At 41.7% G+C, this 21753-nt stretch overlaps 1 protein-coding gene and 1 long non-coding RNA gene across 14 annotated transcripts; one reads left to right on the forward strand and one right to left on the reverse strand.

Moving 5' to 3' along the window:
- Positions 1 to 267: 267 nt before the first annotated feature.
- On the reverse strand, positions 268 to 18912 carry Hipk (Homeodomain interacting protein kinase). Of its 13 annotated transcripts, XM_086906707.1 has the most exons (20): positions 18205 to 18310; positions 17625 to 17750; positions 11699 to 11793; positions 10805 to 11152; positions 8601 to 8927; positions 8405 to 8497; positions 8114 to 8332; positions 7615 to 7987; positions 7300 to 7517; positions 6838 to 7161; positions 6478 to 6657; positions 6242 to 6388; positions 6005 to 6169; positions 5486 to 5910; positions 5036 to 5125; positions 4378 to 4650; positions 4132 to 4297; positions 3626 to 3849; positions 2777 to 3097; positions 570 to 2012 (listed from the first exon to the last, which is right to left on the reverse strand). In XM_086906707.1, the coding sequence occupies exons 3-20, from the start codon at positions 11750 to 11752 to the stop codon at positions 1814 to 1816; spliced, it is 4146 nt and encodes a 1381-aa protein (XP_086762833.1). In that variant the 5' UTR covers positions 11753 to 11793; positions 17625 to 17750; positions 18205 to 18310; the 3' UTR covers positions 570 to 1813. The 13 variants fall into 13 exon arrangements, with proteins under 13 accessions (XP_086762839.1, XP_086762833.1, XP_086762837.1 ...); XM_086906713.1 differs by lacking the exon at positions 17625 to 17750 and having other exon boundaries at positions 268 to 2012; positions 2810 to 3097; positions 18205 to 18912; XM_086906711.1 differs by lacking the exon at positions 17625 to 17750 and having other exon boundaries at positions 5486 to 5904; positions 7303 to 7517; positions 18205 to 18912.
- On the forward strand, positions 18221 to 19907 carry LOC147657839 (uncharacterized). Its single transcript, XR_015291700.1, has 2 exons — positions 18221 to 18761; positions 18848 to 19907. It is a non-coding gene; the product is annotated as an uncharacterized LOC147657839 (long non-coding RNA).
- The last annotated feature ends 1846 nt before the right edge of the window (positions 19908 to 21753 follow it).

Here is a 21753-nt window from a genome sequence, read left to right on the forward strand (position 1 = left end):
GAGTAATTACGTAGTAAAAATAAATAGTGAGGCTGCTGCGAGAAGGCACAGCTTTTGTCAAATACAAATTAATCGTGCGATTAAATATATTCGTAACATGTTTGAATCAAAATAGAAGAATTCGATTCTAAACCCAAACACACACTTTCATGTAGCAGCATTCTAAGAAGGATGCTCAAGAAATATCACCACCACTCCTATTGAGACGACAACAAATAAAACTTGGAACACATTTTATTACAACGAATCAATGTGTTGTGTGTATGATGTGTGTATGCGTGTAAAATTGATCAACTCCCTCCACACGACTATAGAACGGGATTCTTCATCGACATCAATAGCCCGTTTGAAAGAGAACGCTTAATATATATTGTTAAAGCGTTGTCACGCTCAGTAACAAAAAAAATCTGTTGTTGAAATTCTATCAACTAATTGCCGCGCTAAGATTATCTTTGTTAACGAGCATCATTAAAAATATAATATGTGTATGATATGTGTATCATATCATAATAAAAGAAATGCAAATTTATTTCCCGTTAACGCTGAACTTTGATTAAAAGATAACTTGCTAATTGTTGTAGACTAAAGTAGCCCAATTTTTTTTTCTTTTTTTTCTTTCTTTTTTTTTTTTTTTCTTTTTTTTTTACCAAATCAACGATATCGATGGTTTACCTACTTAAACCGCGCATAATTTGAAACAATACAAATTCAGATATCATGACAAAATCGCTTGGTCTTTTCTTCGTTTACACATCTACGTAATTTTTTTTTTTTTGGCGCGGCAACATATTTTTTTTTTTTTTTTTTTTCGTCAAAAATATACAAAACACATCAAGTATATAATATATATATACTGCCAGGTATATAACATATGCGCCGTCTAAGCCGAACAAAATTGTATATCGATCATATTTCACCAAATAATATTTGGAAAAAAATAGTACAAATATAAATCATCAAAGCAATGGTTCACTGAGGAAACAATTGCGCAATGAGAAGCAAAGTCGAAAAAACCTTTATCTCTCTCTTTATCTCGTATTTCTCTACTCTTCTCTCTTTTCTTTTTTCTTTTTCTTTCTTTTTTTTTTCCTTTTTTTAACTTTCATCTACTTTCTCGTTCAAATATGTACGATTTACCGAACAAAAGGAAAAAAGACAACACGTTTCACAATGGATATTACGTACGACAAATACGCTAATGAAAGCATTAGGACGCGACGCAAACGCGATCAGTCTATCGACTTTCGGATCCATATATATATATATATATATACACACACATATATATATTTCCTTTTTCAATCGAAATAATGGATAATTCTCCATTTTTTTCCCTTCTCTTCTGCTTCTTTTTATATATAATAGCACAGACAGGCAGTTCGAAGGGGGCGATCGCTGTTTAAGGACGGATTGTCTAAAAGTTAAGTTGAAGAAGAAGAACTTCAACGGTCTTGTCTTGGGACTCCGTCGAGTCTTTTCAGTCATGAATTTCCTTTTCGTGACAACAATACAAGCTTGGCGTTTTATTTTCTGTTTACAATAGTTGATAATAGTATCGCGAAAAATCCCCTTCGTTTGCTAGTAAAAAAACACACGTTTGCGAGGAATGAACGTGACAAATACGACGAGCCCTCTTTTTCCCTTTTATTCGGTCATCGTGGTAGCAGGCGGATCGTATCTTTCGATCTTGTAAAATTTCTTAAAAAAGAAAAGAAGGAGAAAAAAAAAAAAAAAAAAAAAAAATAAAGATGCGGCGAAAGCCAGTGCTCGCGCGCCGTTTGATTTTTCTTCTGAAACCAGACAGAGGAATAATTTACTCGGTGAACCACAAACTAGAAGGTTGATATTGATGTTTGGCCGGTGAAAGCGGGGCCAATCCGTAAACGGCTGTTGGCTGCATATGTGCAGGCAGTGGATGCGCTGCATGACTTGCCAGTAACGGTCTGGCCGAGCTGTGATGAGCTGGTGGTGGCAACGCTCGACTAGAATCATACAACGTTAATGGAGACGAGCTGTAAAAAACGGGATAATGAACGTTAGAAAGTCTCCGTAATGCTCTAAAAAGGGAAATGAAATTCATTTGTTTTAGAAAGATCATTTCTTCGTTCCACACGCATACGGTTTTATATATATATATAAGGAGATAACATTATATATACGTATATCATACATGTAAGAGAATCGAGTAATCGACAAATTTCTTTTTTTCTTTCTTTCTTTCTTTCTTTCTTTCTTTTTTTTTTTTTTTTTTTTTTTTACTTCACATCAAATACATCGTTCGTTTGTATTTACGAAACGTTTTTTTTTTCTTTCTTTTTTTTTTTGTGCAATTATCTAAGCAGGCAATCAATGGTACTACCTTGTACAAAATACATGTACATTCGAGCGTAAAATACATACTGTACATTCATCGTATAATACGATAAGATAATTTTTACACTTTGATGGGGAGAGAGAGAGAGAGAAAAAAAAGAAGAAGAAGTAACGATAATAATAGAAAAGAAAAAAAACGAAAAAAAACGATCTCTAGAGAGAAAAAAAATATCGATTATCCGACTGAATATATAAATACATCACACGATTTCTTTTTTTTTTACAACGTTACAATGTTACATGCTATTGAGAACAAGATAAAAACGGTTGCACGGGAACGCACTATATGTATATATATATATATGTATATATTGCAACAATTAACTACTGTACGATCACAAGTATAATAATAACAATACGATGAAACTATCACTAAAACGAAAATATAATAAATGGTACACACATGCATGCATCAACTAGGTGTCTAGGTACCCACCCGGGTGTGAATCCCTGATAGGTGGGCACTTGTTGCTGCTGGATAGCAGTGGGAGCCTGAGAAGGCGCGGCGGTAACGTATACCGGGGGTGGCACGGCATGTGCTCTTGAACGTACGTGAGCGTACTCCTGGTACAGGGGCTGCCCCAGATGTTGGGCACTTCCTATTACAGGCCCCCCCGCAGGACTTCTGCCCCCGCCACCGCCCCCAGGACTGAGGTGGGCCGGATGCCCATGATGACTGTGGGTATGACCCGGATGGGCTGCCGAACCCACCACCTGGCTCTGCCTACAAAACCCAAAACAAAATCCAACCCTTCGTTATGCAATTTCCATGCGTTCTTTACTTACTTTAAGAAGTCTCTTTCTCTCTCTAAAAGGATAGAGACCAAACCACAGACAGAGAATGAACGGATCGGCTCGGATTCCGAGACCCTTTTCAAGAGAAGATTCGCTTTTATTCTCGGTTACTTTTACTTGGCGAAAAAAAAAAAAAATAATATAGAAATTCATGCTGTTTACTTGCCGGTCATAATACTCTGTTGTCTCGACAACATGTATATACACGAGCTGCCTGTCATCGGTTTGGTCGTTACACATTACAAAGTGAAAATGGCACATCATGCGTTCGAATAAACTGCATGCGCAAAAATTTCACTTAATCATCCATGTATCTCGCTCTATCCGTTCTCTAAATTCTTTCTATATATATATATATATATATATATATCTATCCGCGTAATGTGTAATGTGTAAATACATGCTTCGAGTGTCGTGTAGTAGTTCAAATGCAGTAGCATGCGACGTAGATGCTTACCTATACTGATGCACAGTATTTGCCACCGCCCATTTCTGATGATCTCTGGAATGAGCAGCCGGTGGTTGAACGTACTCGTGTTTGTATTCAGCTCTCTTTCCAGGCCATGATACCCGCTTGTCCGTGCCGGTCGTATACACAATATGCTGCTCTTGAAGATGGGGATGCGCGCTACTCGTGGTCACATACTGCAAGAAGTAGTCATGCATGTCATAGGCATCATCCTAGAAAAACATTTTCAAAAGAAAGATTACTAAAACAGGGGAAGGGAGTATCCAATGAACGCGGAGCAGGATCGTCGTTATTGTTCCTCGATAAGAAGCTCCAGAAACTCTTGGTTGGCCGTTAAAAATAATCATGAAAAAAAAAAAAAGAGAAAAAAGAGAGAAAGAAAAGTAGAAAGAAGAAGAGAAAAAGAAATGAAAAGGTGGAAAAGATGAAGTAATAGATACGAAAAAAGGAAAATAAAAGAAAAGAAAAAATGTTGATTCAAATTAAAATTTAACCTGATAGGTCGGTGGCTCTTTACAGGCTGGCGCGTGACACGGATGTGGTGCAAGATACTCAACACCGGGCTCCGGTTTCGTCGCAACGTTCACCATATTGCATTCGGATTGTACTTTGGCCAACAAACGTTTCTTTTGCGATTGAGAAGAGTATCCAGAACTACTACTGCAATTAACAATGTATTGACGTCATATGAGAATGTTTCTTCAAATGAAATTATAAACTTTGATGGTCGATTCAATTACCTGCTGACGTGATGTTGTTGTTGAGGCTCGTGTTTAATTAGCTGCGTAGTTTGCTGATGCTGAGGATGTTGCGGTAAATGTTGATATAGATGATTATGTGCTCGACCTGGACTAGCTTCGCCATCGCTATCACCAACAGTTACACAACTAATGATATTTTTCCGCTGCGACCTCTGAGACGTACTATGTGCTGTTGCGTGTCCATTAGTGTGCGACTGACTACTCGAATGAGTTTGTTGCATAGGCTGGACCACGCGTGGTGTTGACTGCGTGCTGAAAGTATAAAAACAATCGTGCTATCAATTGCACGAGAAACAACAGAAGGAAACAGATATCCCCCGTGCAATCCAAAATACGTTACACTGAGCATGAAAAAATGGCATTAAACGCTAGGGCTGCAAGTTGGAGTTTTATATGTTAATTCGTAACGAGTTAATTGACACTCCAAGCGCTACAAATGTGTATTTAAATTGTTCTGATCATAATCTGTAATTTTTTAGGCCTGCAACTTTTGTCACAGGTGTGATAACATAAAATACGTTAATAATCAATTTCACAACGTTATATTTAAAAAAAGCATTCCGTTATACTATTGTTCTTAGCGATTATTAACCATTAATCAATGCTATTGTGTGATTACTACGTTACATTCATATACCTTCGAATGACTTCCTCGCGAACTGGACGTCCATCGCCAGACAGGCGAGTTGCCAAATTTTGACAGGCTCCGCATTGCCGATCTCCACAGCTGTCAATAATATTCATGCATGATTCCACTACTTTCTATTCTAATAAATTACTAATAAATATATTCCATGGTGGAAACATCTATGGACAGAATTTACAGATAAATCTCCGTAAAGAAAACAAAATGAAACAATAGATATTTGTAAACGAGACTCCAACAAATAGGCAATTTTCAAATTTATCGAACTACAAAAAAGTGTTTAACGAAGCAAATTAACGAAACAAATTAAATACCCGACTTGCTATATAACACTTTACGTTACATTCTCGATATAATATAAAGCTTCTAATTTTATAAATACGCACAAAAATTTCTAACTACGTTCTAATATTCCATGAAATAGAAAGTGAATTAACTCACCACTTGCCCGGAGTTTCGTCTTCACTATCACTAATTGTGATAACAGAAACTGCTGGTGATGGCGTGTCGTGAATCGTAATAGTCTGTTGCCGACCAGATGTAACTTGATGATGTTCTACGTTATGACTACTGCTGTGTTTACTGCTATGATGATGTTGTTGCATGGGTTGTTGCTGCCAATGACTGCTCGAAGGTGAATGCCGTCTCATGTTGCTCGGAGGTGTACTTTCTTTCACCCTCTTTTTCACCGGACTTAATTGCTGCGTTTCTTTCTTATGCTCGTGCCTATGCTGAGACTGTTGAGGTACTGTCACATGATGTTGATGATGCTTCGTGACGCTACGTTTTGCCCAAGCTTGAGGAGGGTGTTCAACAAGGGCACTAGTATTGTAAACTTCTGTGACAGGAAATACTGGCCGCTGATCCTTCCCAAAACAAGGGAGGTTAGTTAAAAGTCCGTTCGACTCGTTTACGAAGATAATTAATAGGGCGATAAAAAAAATAAGGCAATAAAATTACCTGCAGAATGGCAGAACTATCTACAATAAGAGGTCTTCCCCAATCCCCGGCATCACTCAATAATGGTTGCTGTATCGCTGCATGTTGCGGTGGCAACTGCTGCCAGGATGGTACGATAGCAGCCATTTGACGACTTCCACCAGGCCAAGAGGTTTGTACAGCATTCTACGAAAAATTAAATTATTCAATAATTTTTATATATACTTTGAAACAAATGTTTGCTTCAACGATACTTACAGTCAATAACATTTGTCGTCCAGTTTCTACCATAGATACGGGAACCGCAGCATACTGTTGTTGAGCAGCTGCAGCTGCAGCAGCAACAGCTTGCTGCGATATAATTGATGGTTGAATTTGTAGCGGAGCTTGTTGCGCTTGTGGAGGCTGAATGGTGAAAATTAAGAAATATGATTAAATATGATCATGAATATGTAGCGATATTGGATTCAAATAAAAACTTGTATCTCGTTTACTTGAGCAACAACTACGTGTTTTGCAGGACTTGGCATCGTTTGATAACTGGGTGGATGACAAAGTAGACCAGGTACCAATTGATGCGGAAAGTCATGTACTCCACTTCGTCCGCTATTTGATCCACTAGACGAGCTACTGTACTGAGTCGCACGACGACTACTGTTACTGTATATTTGATACTAAAAAAAAAAAAAAAAAAAAAAAAAAAAAAATACATATCACGATATAAAATAAATTTTATAGACAAAATTCTTATATCAAAGAAGAAAAATAATCGTAAGGAAATAAGTGAAATTTAATTTTAAATTATCCGATCAATCAAAAGTAAAGAAAAAAAAAAAAAAAATGTAGAAACGAACCAGATTATCATATCCTGTTTGTGCAGTGCGATGTTCCCTAACCAATCGTTGTACTTGATTGGTTAACTGGTTATTGAAGGTGAAAGTTACGGCACTACCATTCGTCGTCGGCACGAAATTAGCTACCAATGACGTTGGTGGAGGTGGTTGAGGTGCTGGCGGAGCTTGGTGATGCGCTGGACTTGCAGTGAAATCACCGGCTCGTCGGCAAACCTCCATCATTTGGACGGAAGCCTTGACATTGTTACAATGCGCGTAATCGACTAAGTGAGCCAGCGTAACAAAGGCATGGTTCAGAGCCTCCCCGGGTGTTATACGGCGCTCCTACAAATGATGAATACATGCTAAAGAATGATGAAAACAAGATAGAGAATAATTCTCATTTCTCTCATTTTTTAAAAAGACCGTCGTCTCGTCGTCGTCTTTCGATATTTTAAAACGAAAACATGAACTAGATATTACTACCTGGTCCATCGTGAGCATCCTCTTCAAGAGGTCTATGAACTCTCTTCTATCTGCTTTCTCTGCCAAAAGTTGACCACCCTCCAAATCAGTCGGAACATTAACTTGACCAATATCATCAAGACAATTAAAAATATACTTTCTTGCTTCTTTAGATTTAATACCAGTTTCAGCCTCGTGTTCTTCCGGTGTTTTTAATCGCCAAAATGGATATGTGCCTATAATTGAAATAATTTAAATTAATTTAATTACGTGCATCTGTTATTCAAAAATACCGTATCACAGACGAAATTAATTGACGGATTTGTTACGTACTGTCCATGTCTCTGTAAAAGAATTTTGTTGTTTTGCTGGCATTGTTTAACATGTGTTCCGTTGGTACACCTTGTGTCTGGCTTATATATCGAATCTGATCATATTCCGAGCTACCAGGGTACAAAGGCCACCCTAGAAATAATTCCGCAACCACACAGCCGAGCGACCACATATCTATTGCTTCACAATATGGAAGTCCAAGTATAATTTCAGGTGCACGGTAGTATCGCGATTGCAAATAAGTGTTGCAGACAGCTTTAGACACATGAGAGGCTGACCCAAAATCAATAACTTTAACACGATAAGGCTGACGTACTGGATCCACCAACATAATATTTTCTGGCTTAAGATCGGCGTGAATCAACCCCAATTGCTGAAAGCAAAGTATATGTATATATATATATATATATATTGGTTGTAAGTTCGTTATCCAATTCGAATCGTGAAAATCGATAGCGAACCGATCGAGTTTCAACGCTAATAAGAAACGCAAACTCACCTTAAGTTTTAAAAGAGCGGTGAGTACTTGTTGGAGAATCGGTCTGATGTATTTGAGCGGTAGAGGCGAAAATTTATTCTGTTTCAGGAAATCATACAGATTCTGTTCTAGCATCTCAAAGACCAAGCAGGTATGGGATTTGTGCTGGAAGCACTCATAAGCGCGCACAAAGTTGAACTCATCCGCATTTTCCTGACTAAGTCGAGACAGGATGGAGACCTGGATCGATATTCCGCTTAATAATAACGATACGTTATTAAAATTAATCCATACTTTGGCTAAACAACTGACCTCAATTTGCCCTTGGCGCGCATATGATGGATGGTTCTTCAAAATTTTGATGGCCACTATTTCATTGGTTCCCTTTTTCCAGCATTTCACGACCTGTGAAACGAGATAAAGATGAGTAATTATTCAAATTAACGGTACAACAGGTAGAGAGAAAACATTTATTTATAAACAAGTAGCCAAGGAGAAGAATTTTTACCTGTCCAAAAGTACCTCTGCCCAAAAACTCGAGGACTTCATACTGATTAGTCATAGAATAGAGAACCTCGTGTTGTACCAACTGGTAATCTCCGTCTCCTTGAGGATTGCTGCCACCGCCTCCATTGGCAGCGTTGGTCACTTGCTTGCTATGTGCCGTCATGCCTGTCTGCTTGTGTTGTTGTTGCTGCTGCTGCTGTTGTTGTTGCAGCTGCTGTTGCTGTTGAGTGTGGTGCTGCGACACTACAGTACTACCCACTGCGTTCGTCGCGTTGGCGGAGTGGACTGCCAGGCCGTCACCATTACCCTCCCTCGACCAAGTTTTTCTCTGTAGGAGGAATACACCTTATACAAAAATTTTTGGACGTTAAGAGATTGTAGGTAGCTTTCGATAGCTTTAGATTGGGTAGGGACGATAACGACCAACACACGGAGGACGATGAATCCAATGTTGAGACAACACAAATCCAAGAAACACGAATCCATCGGATGTGATCTCTGATTCTGTTACATGAGCACATCATACATACATACACATAAGCGGCTGCATCGTTGAAAATTAATTTCAAGCACATATGGAACAGGTATATAGAATTAAAACTCGGAGATTAACATTTTTTTCTTTTTTACACAAAGCCATCGATTGTCTCGTCTCGACGAGATTTTTAGCAAGCGTTAAACACTTTGTTATTGGCGGAAATATATGACGATGACCGGTTACGATGAAATGAAAACCTTGGAGGCAATCGATACGTAACTACGCCATACGGAAAAGTTGCCTGAGAAACGACATGCCCGTCGTTGCTCGTGATACGGTTCCGTGATAGACGGGCCAAAAATCGATCGATTCATTCCTTAATTAACCGTAACCGAGTGGTATCGATTTGCAAAGATGTTAATTGCGATTAAACGCGGGAAGATAAAAGAAAGAAGCAAAATTCTTGTTTTCTTTTTTTTTTTTTTTTTTTTTTACGGATCGAGCCTATCTTTGCGAAAGTTAGTCCATCAGAATTATCATATATTAATCCGTGAACGATTATCGTTTCGTAAATACCATGTTTTCTCTCTCTTTCTTAGCGGCACGCTCTGCTTGAACTTGTTCTTTCTTTTTTTTTTTTTTTTTTTGCCGCACGATTTTGAAATCGTTGTCGTGGAAAGCCTGCTGGCTTCTGCGAAACCCAGCATGGCCGGATGACGAAGTCGATTTTCGAGCGGCGTCAGAATGGCAAAATGACGGGGCACCGATGACCATTTGGCCGCGAAATGAAAAAAAGCGCGGCACTATTTTTAGCGGCCTTGAGCGCGGTTGTATCGCGGAAACGGAGCGCGGGCAACGATGGAAAAATAAGCGAAGATAGAAGGAATACGTACACGAGTTCTCTTATCTTAGGAAAGGGGCAGATGGATGACGAAATAAAGAAGAAAGACGGATCGAAAGAGCGGATTAAATTTGTCGTTAACTGAGCGCGGAACAGAAATCGTTTTCCGTTCCGAATCGAACAAGGAAACGGGGCGGGAAGAGAGGGGGAAGAAGGTCGAGGGACAGCTGGAAGGATAAGGTCCCTAAAATTTCGAAAGCGTCCCCCGAAACGAAACCGAGGCTATTTCCTTTTCAACATTCATAAATAACGCGTTGAAGCTGGATATTTCTCGTTTCTATTTATTATCCCCCGTAGAGAAACGTCGCGCGATGACCATGGATGTTGTTTGTTGTACACGGAATCGGTTGCGTGAAAGAAAAATAAAAAAAAAAAAAAGAAAAATGTGTTGTTTTTTTAAGCGAGGAGGAGAGAACGAACGGGCTTCGCTTATTTATAGTCGTTTCGAGCCGGTACGCGCCATCTCATCGAGCGTATCGATAGCAAAGAACGAGGTAGAGAAGAGGAGAAGAGGAGGCGAGAAGCGCGAATACATTAGCCCCGATTATGAAGTTCTAATCTAAGCGTTTACCAACGTATCTCTAGCGTTCATCTCGCGATGGTCGAAGCGTTAACGTCAGAGTCAGTAGAGAGAGAGAGAGAGAGAGAGAGCTAGAGAGAAGTAGAGGGGAAGAGAGAGAGAGAACGTGATAGAGATAAAGTGAAAAAAATTGAGAATAAGAGTGAAAGAGAGAGAAGACGAGGATGAATCGACTTTCCTCGACGCGATCACGCGGGTCAGAAGAGAGTTTATCGGTAGGAGAAAATCGCAGGAAGTGGGACCAACCTTCTGGCCACAGCGTTGGTACGTGTCTAAGAGCTTGATCGTCGAGGCTCGTACCAGGGTCTGTTGGTTCGGGCTACTCTTCTGCAGCGCATTATTGTTGTGCAGCGAGCTAAATGCGGTATTAGCACCGTTCACGGAGTACCGTTGTTGCAGACCGGTATTGTCTAATTGGTAGTCGCCGGTCGATTGGACCAATGCGTGTTGGATCACCGGCTGACTCACGTTGTACTCCAACTTGCGTTTCTTGCTGTGGTGGTGAACGGTGTTGTTACTGCTGCTGCTGCTGCTGCTGCTGCTGCCGTTGACGCTACTCGTCTGCTGTGTTTGGATGAACATGTCACACATTCCCTGCAATGACAAACGGAAACACGCGCATTATTCCAACGTTCCAACGTTCCTCGAGCGGGAACGGAATGCTCGCGCATCTCTCTTTGCATCATCTCCGAAAGGTGGTGTCGGTCCCCAATCTACGCAACCGCGTCTCGACTACTAGCAACTTGTCCAACAAGCGATAACGGCAAGTTTCGACGGTAAACAACGACGGAAAAACGGAGGCTGACTAAAAATAGAAACGGAGAAAACGGGGAAAGGGAGAGAGAGAGAGAGAGAGAGAGAAACGGAAAGAAAACGGAGGGGAGGAAAGAGAAGAGAGGAGAGCGAGAAAATTTTTCGTATATAGGTGGATGGATTTTATCCGGAGGCGTCGTTGAGAGCAGCGGGGGATCGAGGCGGAAAAAAAGAGGGGGACCCAACGTGCGTCGTTCTGATTTAGGCGAACCGAGGAGAGGAAGCCACCACGGCTCCTCGCCATTGCGACGCGCGATATATAAAAAACGTACGCAACTAACAGCCGACCACCACGACTATGAATATTTTAGAGTCTCCTTCACGTACATGTGCCTTTGTATGGTTCCACGCTGATTCGGGCCAGCGGCTCTCAAAAGGCATCTACCGAATATCAGGTTTCTGCGCGTTGACACTCCGAGTAGCTGGAACAGGGCAAACATATTGGGTTGGTCTCTATCGAGTTCTAGCTGCTGCTAGCCTCATCTCTCTACACGATACATCCATTTATTTCTTTCGCTTTTCTTCACGCGAGAAAACTGTTCCAACGTTTCCCTTAAGAAATACTTTAAGAAAAACACCGAATTAATGCTTGGAACACTTTTATCGAGCGTGGATACACACACACACACACACAAACACACACACATATAAAATATATAATATATATATATATGTTGCATTTACGAATTTAAGCTCTCGATAAGATAACGTTTGTTTCTTTTTTCGCCTTATCGATCGCGGAAAGAAAGAGGAAAAAACGGCCAGAGAGGGACGCACGCACTACGTGTTTGGAAAAGAAAAACGAAAACGAAATAGCGCGGGAGGAAGGATGGGAGGGGGGGCGTGATCGATCGGCGCGTGACGAATGTTTTGGAAACTTTCGATAGCTCCGATTCGGTTTTCGACACGCGCACGAGACCACGCGTCCTACGTCTTTTCTCTTTCTCTTTCCCTCTTCCGGCATCTTCATCCTTGTACGCGACGCGCTCTAATTATAGTGCTGTTTGTCAGAAATAGTGTTGCTCCGTATTATGAACGGATCTACGGTACCGCGAAGTACAGTTACGTTTACGTTAACCGGCTCGTTAACCGTTCACAGAGAGAGTTCTGTGTTTAACCGTGTGTAATGGATATCGAGTGTTACGGGACACATCGTATGGATTACCAATTAACCAACTTCATCGTTATACTTCTCCTTCGATCGAGCAATATATATATATATATGTGTATGTGTGTTTGTGCGTGCGTATTACACGGCTTATCGCGGCGCTAGGCTAAAAATCGAGCGGCGAGAGAGAAGGAGAAAGAGAGGAAGAAAGAGAAAGAGCTACACGTCCAAGCGTTCTATCTGCTCGAGGCGAATTCGTTGGGGGAGGTAAGCCCGAACGAAACGCTTCGTCATCGTCGCAATCATCGCGATGCCAAATTACTCTCTCTTTTCTTGGGCAGGGTAAAGAAGAAGGAAAAGCGAGAGGGGAAACGCGACGGGATGGTTAGAAAGTTGGGGTATCTGGACAGTTAAGGAAGACAAATTGTGGAATAATTCGTGAGCGGTTGGGAAGGTGAAGAGAGGATTGGCTTGGGGTGGCGACGAAAAACGAGGAAAAGGAAGAGCGTCGCGACGCCGCGTTTCAAGAGCGAAGCGTTGCCGGTACTTACCGGTGCGTCGTAATAAAAGAAGCAATTTTACGTAATAGTGGCGTGGCACGTGGCAGATAACGGATCGAAGGAGTTTCGGCTTACTCGCAGCCATTCCCCCGCCTTTGTGTATCATCGCGTGTCGTTTGATCATCGCGGGAAAGAAGCAAGGTTCGGCAACGTGAGCGATGAAAGGAATAACGTATCGTTTGGTGCGTTTGTGCGCTCGTGTCTCAACGTGATAAACGCGATACTACGCCGCATATACAACGGCTAACCTTTACGTTTTGCAAACTTTCGTTCCGACGTCGTTGATTTTTCCACTTATCTTCTACGCCCGTATACATATATCGAACGCACAATAACGGCGAAAAACGCGCGTATACCTAATCTGTCGCGAGATTTTGCGGTTGAGGCATCGCGAAACGATCCATTCTGGCGCAACCGTGACTTTCCAAACGCGGACAGCTATTGTTTCTATATCGCGATATAGAGCCGGCGACTGGCGATGAGTCACTCTTTCTCTTGTCTATCCGCACAACGAACGAAAGCAACGAGCCGACCAAGAAACGAAATTCCAATTCTGGCGCGTTTGCGCTTGCTCTCCACCGATGTACGTGCGCGTTGCGATCCGCGATGCACGACGCACGCCCTCGTGTACGATATCGCGTGCATCGACTATACCCACATCCCGATGAGTCAACCCGATTGCTAGGTAAACGGGAAACCCGAAACTATTTCGAAATTGATCCGCTTTTCGCGGAAATTTTCCCCGCGCATCGATGAACCTCTCAAGAAATTCCGCAAGAATTGGAAGAATAAAAATCGATTCGTTCGTGGATGAACGCATCGATCCCGTCCGCCGATCAATTCTCTGACGCGTGAATAACTACAGTTCCTACGAGATTATTCTCGAAGCTACGACGAGTGGGAGAAAAAAAAAAAAAAAAAAAAAAAAAAAACGATCGAAGACGCCATGCGCTAGATGCATGCTCGTCGTCGTTTCGTCACTTTATATTCCGTCGTAGATCAATTGCAATGTGTGGCTAGCCGATTGATAACGAGAGAAAAATAACTTAGATACAACTTAGGATAAGTTGTCGTTGCGCTCTTCGTTCCGCGAAACTCGGGAAACGCGGCGACAAATCGATCATCCCTTCCCTCTGTTGGGTATAAAAGTGCGAATTGAGCAACTACCAGCTCGAAGAGTACAACAAATGTACCCGTTGTCGTAAATTAACCGTCTAATCTCGCGATCGTAAACGTCTGTTGTTACATCCTTGTATTTATAACCTGCAATCGCGAGAGCACAAAAGTTCGCCGACAAATTGGATGATCATGCGTTAGACTTCGTTTCTACTGTGCCGAGTTTTCGCGCCGCTGCTAACGATCTCGGGACGGATAGCGCGAGGGGTCAGCTAAACCTAAGAATATACGGCGTTACGGGATCGAATACGGGTCGTTTCGAAATTAATTGCCACGATTATTATCGAACCAAGGTTCAAGATCAATTTTCACTCGAATCGAGGGATACATAACGTTTATTACGTGTTTTTTTTAACCAACCGTCTCTGTATCTATACTTTGCGCAATTCCTCGAGGACGTTTCGCAAACTCGTTATCCCTGGTTCGAGATATCGCTCGATTCGTGAAGCCAAATTTTACGGAAGATCGATTTCTCTCGTTTTCTTCGAGCGAAATTCTATCAATTTTCGCTCGAACGCGAGATGCCGCGATCTAATTATAATTTTTACGCGGATCCGCCAACACAATGGATCGTGCAATGATAGAAAAGCAGTAGTACCGTTGTCGTTACGTAAGAAATCTTTCGAAATTGATTTACGCGGAATCGTAGAGACTTTGTTGATCGATTGTTAAGATTGCCACACAATAAATACGTTATGCGCTCCCCCCGTTTCCCTGTAAAATTCCACGCTATCCTCGTGGTCGATGCCAACAACGGCCATACGAAAGATAACGTTCCATCGACGGCGGAATTTTCCAATTTACACCGTTTCCATGTCGCGTTTACACCCCTTTTAGGGTTATCCCCCTTCTTCGAAACACGCTTGCTTTCGTGATACGAACCCTATACTCACGCATATAAATTGAGCCGTTCTTTGCCCACGATATGCCCTTGCTTTCCGTCACATCGAACGTTAGCTTCTTATTCGTCTTTGAATTTACCGCTGACGACACCAGTTCTCGAATTCGCGATTTACGAAACTTTTTTCTTTTTACTTAAAAATTTCTATCGAAACAACGTGTAATCATATTTCTCAAAGATACGAGGAGAAAATCGAATGAATTCTAAAATGATTTACCGATAGATCGAGAAAAAAACAGATCGTGATAGATTGCCGAGCAATTGAATCTGTTCGAAGGGTACGAGTTCATTTGAGAGTAAAATTCTTGCGAATAGTTCTCGATAACAGAACTATTTCTCGATAATGAATATCGCATTGTAATTATCCGACGATAATTTCCACTCTCAATTCCCAATTTGATAGAAATATTCTCGAGAATTTTACTCTGTGTAATTCGTACTCAAAGAAATATCGTTAACAAAATCAAACAGGATAACAGACAGATTTAGTGAATCTCGTTCTATTTGTATTTGATAATCAGAAATGATTTCGAAATAGAATCGAATCTTATAAGCGACAAAATAATCGGGTCTAGTTTTGGTTTGAGGAAAAACGTAGCTTTCACATTGTAGGGAAGAATATTCGGACAAAATTTACTCTTTAAACGGAAGATCGTGAAGAATGGAAAGTTCCGTGTAAGCGAACAGAGGCCCGTTTTATTTCTTTGAATAACGAAATTTTTTTTGCGGAATATTAACTACGATATGGACAAAAGTTTCCTTGTTTTTTGCCTTTAAAACTGGTATAGTATACAAAAACAGCTAACAATTGAATATTATTTGAAGTACGATTTACGATGATTATTAATTTATATATATAAGGATCATATTTCAAGATTTAGAAATAAATTTGATCTATTGTACAACGCTAGACGTAACTTATTCCTTTATTTAAGGTCAACTTAAGGTTAACTTAGTTCGTCAAATGTCCCCGAGTGCTATAGCAAGTTACATTCGCTTAATGTAATCGATCGATATTCGGTTTACTCCGCGGCATTGCTCGTGATCACCTTGAAATCACGAAATAACAATCTTCGATCAAACTTTGTCATTGCCACACAATTTCGTTAATATTACTCTTATGTCTTTCGAAACAATAACGATCGTTAGGCACAGCCTACGTAGACGCCTCGCCCTTTATGCTATACACATGCTATAATAAAAACCGGTGCCGTGCTTTGTCATTCCCCTATTCCAAGATTAAAGACAAAACGTGGCAAAGCAAAAAAAAAAAAAAAAAAAAAAAATAATCAAATGGAAGGCGTGCATTTACACGCACGCATGATAGCAACCTTAAAGTATGGCAATGTCCTTCTGAAATGCGTCCGCACGTGTCGAGTAGTCGAGAGGCAAGAGTTTTCAGCCGAAAGGCCATTTCGAAGGCCACGTTTGAGGAAACCTAGCAGAAACGAGATAAAATATGCTAACCGATCGCACAGTTGCCACTTCCGATTACTTCGTTTGCCGCACGAACTGCCAGACGCAGTCGATAATTAGAAAACGATAATCAAACGCGACAATATAGAGCACTGATCGATCTGCGGATGAACGTGCAAAGTTCGAAGTAGAGGAAGCGAGATACGAATGAAACTAATTGGATTTTCAGTCGAAGTTCCGCGGGAAAATGATTCAACTTAACGATTATCTTTTTCTACTTTAATGTTATTTTTACTAATCGTTTCGATTCAGACAAACGATATTAAACGAAATATCTTCTTTTGAAAACTTAACCCTAACCAAAATCGTTCGTAGTTTTTCGATCCGTCGCTGAAAACGTGATTTCAATTGAGAAATAATCATTTCGATATGTGGATATAATATTCATTGCTGGATTTCAACGAGAAATAATATCGCTTTTGTCTCTTATACAGTTTTTAACATGAAAAAAAGGAGCGAATTTATAAATGATCAGATATAGCAAGAATATATGGTACGAAGTGAACAATGGTATGCTACGGTATATGGAAAATTTCCAAGCGAACTTAAATTTCCGACGACGCAACGAAAAGCAATAAAATTTTATTCGTAATGAGTAAAATATCGTGTGTACATATGTACACATACATCAACGACGTGCAATACGATGACACGTAAAAATCCCGATTCAATATATATTTTTGCAATGTAACTTTTAACATACGTGCACGCATTTGCTTAAAACAGATGTTCTTCATATAACAACGTCTTACAACGCTGAAATTTTTCCACTCCGTCGGCACGATTCCGCTGGCATTTCGTTCAATTCCGGGGATACGATGTTTCGCAGAGTTGCGTCCCACTGCGCAACATACTATTGAGATCCACGCTCGAAACGATCGTTAAGGTTGGAAAAGTTTGCAAAATATTTGCGACAAAAGTTGTTTATCGAGCACAAACGCACACGCAAACATCCACCAATAAGTTTGTCGAAAACACAAACTGAGTAAAAAGACGTGGACAATACGGACCGATCACGTATCTTCTACCTACCGACGCATGCAAACCGACATTTTGAGGTTATGTTCGCCTTTTCAAGCTTTCGGCAACAGATGTTCTCGATTCGGTTTCTCGTCTCACGATCTTCTAAATGACTGTCGCGTCGATGTCATACGAAACCTGGTGCGGAAAAAAAATTTAAACTGTCACGCCGCTTACGTGAAGTAAATTATAACGTACGAACGCGCGATCGGACGACTAGCTTTCGCAAAAAAAAAAGTTTTATAGAATGAACACACGGCGATTGGCCGACGTTCACAAAGAGAAAACTTTAATTTGTTTATATTTTCCTCGTATCGAACGTATGTTCGTGAGATATACACGTATGTAAAACGATAGATGATGTTATAAATCTTTCGAACGAGAATGAAGCGAATACGATACACGAGTCATGATATCTTCGACAACCTGTCAACCACAAAATCATCCGAAAAAATTTTGAAATGTGTCATTTTACAGATCGGAGTGAGAGAGATGGGAACACACGAGATCGGCGTGTCAAAAAGAAAGAACGAAGGAAGGGAAACGAAGCGAGTCATCGACAATGTTAATGTAATAGAAAAAGAAAACGTACCTCTCGCTTCTTGGCCAGTGTCTCTCTGTTCAGGGACGGGCCCGACGATCACGTAGCAGCATGTTCCGTTTATCCCCGGGTTGTCTTTTCCCCGTCTGGTTTGTCGGCCTCTCGTTAGCGACACACAGCCATCTTGCGTAGTGCCTGGCCTGGCTCGGTCGCTTTCGGTACGATGGCCTCCGTGAGGGCGACAAAGAGGATAGTCGCGGTGAATAGAGGGGTTCGAGAGAAAGAGGGAATGAGACGTAACAGGAGAGAGAGCGAGAACCACGGCCCCGCCGAAGTGCGTGTCCCACCAATACACGCGCGCATATACACCGAAGTAGCACCAGCAACGCCACACCGCCGCCACCACCACCACCGCCACGACCACCACACCACCAACACCACTACTACCAACACCGCCACTGCCACCGACGTGGAGGCACTGCACCTCTCTCACAGTTTTCGCCACTTTTTCGCACGGCCCTCGCCCACCTCCGTCACATACATATTCCGTGGAGCAGCCAGCGTTTGCGCGCACCTTCGTTTCACTCGATGGACGTTTCCGGGACAGGGTAAATGCGATGTTATTTACCCGTTTCGCGATGTCTTCCGTCGATTCGAGCGATCATACCTCCTCTTCGTTTCGTTCTGTTGTTAGCGCTGCACCACCGCCGCCGCCGTGGACGCTGCTGCTGCTGCTCCCGTTGCCGCTAATCCACTACTGACTGCCCGTACCTGTCGTTCCAACACGCACGACCGCGATCGGGGGATCGCTCGGGCTCGACTGCCGCACGACGGCCCTACTTCGGCCATCTTCGGATCGCTTCGGCGATTTACGCTCACTTTCCGCACAGGGACGACGATATTGCGGGCGCATCAAGCACCCCGTCCTCGTTTCCTCTCGAATGACTCATGTGCTACACTGACGTATACACATTTTAACAGCCGTTGCTTTAAGAAACCATCACGGCCTCTTTATCGCATGAATCTGCAGAACATATGGACATTGCCACATGAAAATCTTATAGGATTAAAAGTTATTCGCAACAAGCCTCTCCAATTTGAATTGCAAAACGTTGAATTTTTCACAAATATCTTAATTTTCAAAAACATATGCTTTTCGTTACTACTCTAATGTCAATCTTTTTCCGTATTTCAGCGGAGTCATAATGACGTCGGTGGATGACGCGAATCGCTTTTCATAATGATCAATTTGTGAAATTTTATTTTGCTTTACGAGCAATTTTATTTAGAATCATGATATACATAACGCATAATATAATAAATACGCGCGTAACGTTCATTTTATCCGTTAATTTTACAATGGTAAATTAACGTTTGTCGAAATAAACGTTTGTTTCGTGCAATCGTTTTCTTCATCGATTTCTCGTTTTACCATGCGCCACGATACGCCGGTTTCCGACGAAAAAAGAAAAGACAACAGTATACGGGTAATCGAACCAGCGATTTGCAACCATGGTAGTGAGACAACGGAAACAAGTAAAATTCCGACCGATCTAAGCACTTTCACGGTCGTGCCACCGTCGTAGCCAACCGAGACATTCGCGCTCGTGTCTTGTGATTAATTCATAATCTCGTGAAACAACAATAAACGAGAGATCGAAAATTTCCTATTTTTTTCGTCAACTTCGTACAATCGTTTTTTATGAAAATGTCGAATAAGAACGCGTCAATAAAGAAAACAATACTTCATCGAGGATATTTTATTCGTTGAGGTTGTTTACGATTTGAACTTTTCAGATTCTGAAAAGGATTCATACCATTGAAACCATTTAACGTGCATTTGTTTGAAAAAATAAGAGGAAACTTGAGGAATCGCGTTTGCGTTCGAGAATTTGATATCTTTATGACTAATTTATATGAATGAGGGAGTATTAATAACGTGGTGACGGTCTTTTTGTAAATTACAAAAATAACCTCCCCACGTATTACCGATCCATTCATATCAGGAAATTACGCCCATTTTTTGAAACATTCTCATCATGTCGTATAAAGAAATGGAAGAGACCGATATTTCGACGATCGTCAACGTATAATATTTGCGAAAGTTGGGCGATAACGTAATTAGAAATTTCGGCCTCTAGATTAGAAGATAATCTGTTTGCGTGCGAGCCAAGTGAAACCGGATCTTTCTGCGTCAATCCCTCCCCTCCTCCCCCTCCCCCAGTCTCAAGATACAGTCGATCTTTTTCTTGCATAGATACGAAACGCGAATCGCGTGAAAAACATGTAGCGATCGATAATTATTATCGGCGGAACGAAGAGTTCTATCGTGAGTGAATCGCATCGTGAGAAAATTTCGAAAGCAAACGAGACGAATCGTTCCGTCCGTGATCGGAACGCGGCAATGTGAAACGTCACGATCCCATTAGAGACCGGCCTGTCTAATCGCGTACCTGGCGATGCGTGACGTCACTGGCCATTAAAGGGCAACGATTCTCGGGCGGGACTCTGAATTTTCCAATCCGGAGGTGAAAATCCGACGGGTCTATAACACACCCGTTGGAGGCGCAACGTCGTCCAGGTCTCCGAGCGAATTGGGTCCACGGCACCGACCCAGAGAGGAGGGTGCAATAAAAGAGAGTCAGACCGTACGACGGTACGCCCCTCCCTCGATCCCACTTCGCCACATCGTGCTACACCCCACTCCGCCAGTCGCGCGCGCTTCTGCACCCTACTTTAAAAATCCCTCAACGGTTTCACGGCAAGTGCCTTCGAAAATGGACAAAGAGAGAGAGAGAGAGAAGGAGCCTACGGGCACCCGTTTTTCGTACGAAAATTCACGCGCTCCTGCCTGACCTGGAAACGCAACAGCGTTCGATCCGTTATTCTCCTTTCACGGCCAGATCGTATCCATGCGTTTTCCGAATTATGTATATCGTTCTTACGTTATCCCGTTATGATTTTTGCGTGAAATAAATTATTTTCGAGAGTCGAATTTTAAAATTCGAAATACATCACAGTTTTCTACGTTCTGTTCTTCTTTGCAAAACCTTGTGACATGTAACGAGATCGAGGTGAAAAGCCCCAAAGTCGTGGATACTCGATCGCGATTGGAAAGCCAATTGGAAGGCGAGACTTTGTATGTCCTGGCAAGTGGGAAATTAAAATCGTCGCTATTTGCGTAGCGATCGAGGCACCTTGAATCTACCGCGGCGAGCAAGTCACGCGGATTTTTTTCCTTGCCAAAAAGCTAAGCTACGTGCCACGACAACGACTGTCATCGTCGATATTAGACCCGAACTAAAAGTCACTTCGCGAGTTTTCGATACGATCCATCCGGATCCATGCCGCGCACGAACGCCACCGACCAGATTTTCCACGTGTCACTGGGTCACTGCACTTGCTGTCCTGCGCGGGAATGTGAATACAGATCGCTCTCTAAATATCAGAGTACCGGCGAACCATGTATTCGCCCGCGGTCTCTAAAGTTCAGTCAGGAACGTAGCATGCTCGAAAATACTCGATAGTGAATGTGGATAAAAAAGAAAAAAAAAAAAAAATGGATGATTCTCAACGAACAAAACGGTTTCCACACTGTCA

This window comes from Apis florea, unplaced genomic scaffold (genome assembly GCF_048593485.1).
Source record: "Apis florea isolate Af1SG1 unplaced genomic scaffold, ASM4859348v1 contig_2495_pilon, whole genome shotgun sequence".
Lineage (NCBI taxonomy): Eukaryota > Metazoa > Arthropoda > Insecta > Hymenoptera > Apidae > Apis > Apis florea.

Excerpts from the sequence above, each read along its gene's own strand:
- Hipk (XM_086906706.1), bottom strand. The coding sequence starts at position 11,752 with ATGCCTTTTGAGAGCCGCTGGCCCGAATCAGCGTGGAACCATACAAAG. Across the intron at positions 5,911-6,004 it reads ATAGTTCTGCCATTCTGCAG|GATCAGCGGCCAGTATTTCC; the intron begins GTAATTTTATTG and ends TGTTTTGGGAAG. Across the intron at positions 5,126-5,485 it reads GACGAAACTCCGGGCAAGTG|CTGTGGAGATCGGCAATGCG; the intron begins GTGAGTTAATTC and ends TATTATTGACAG.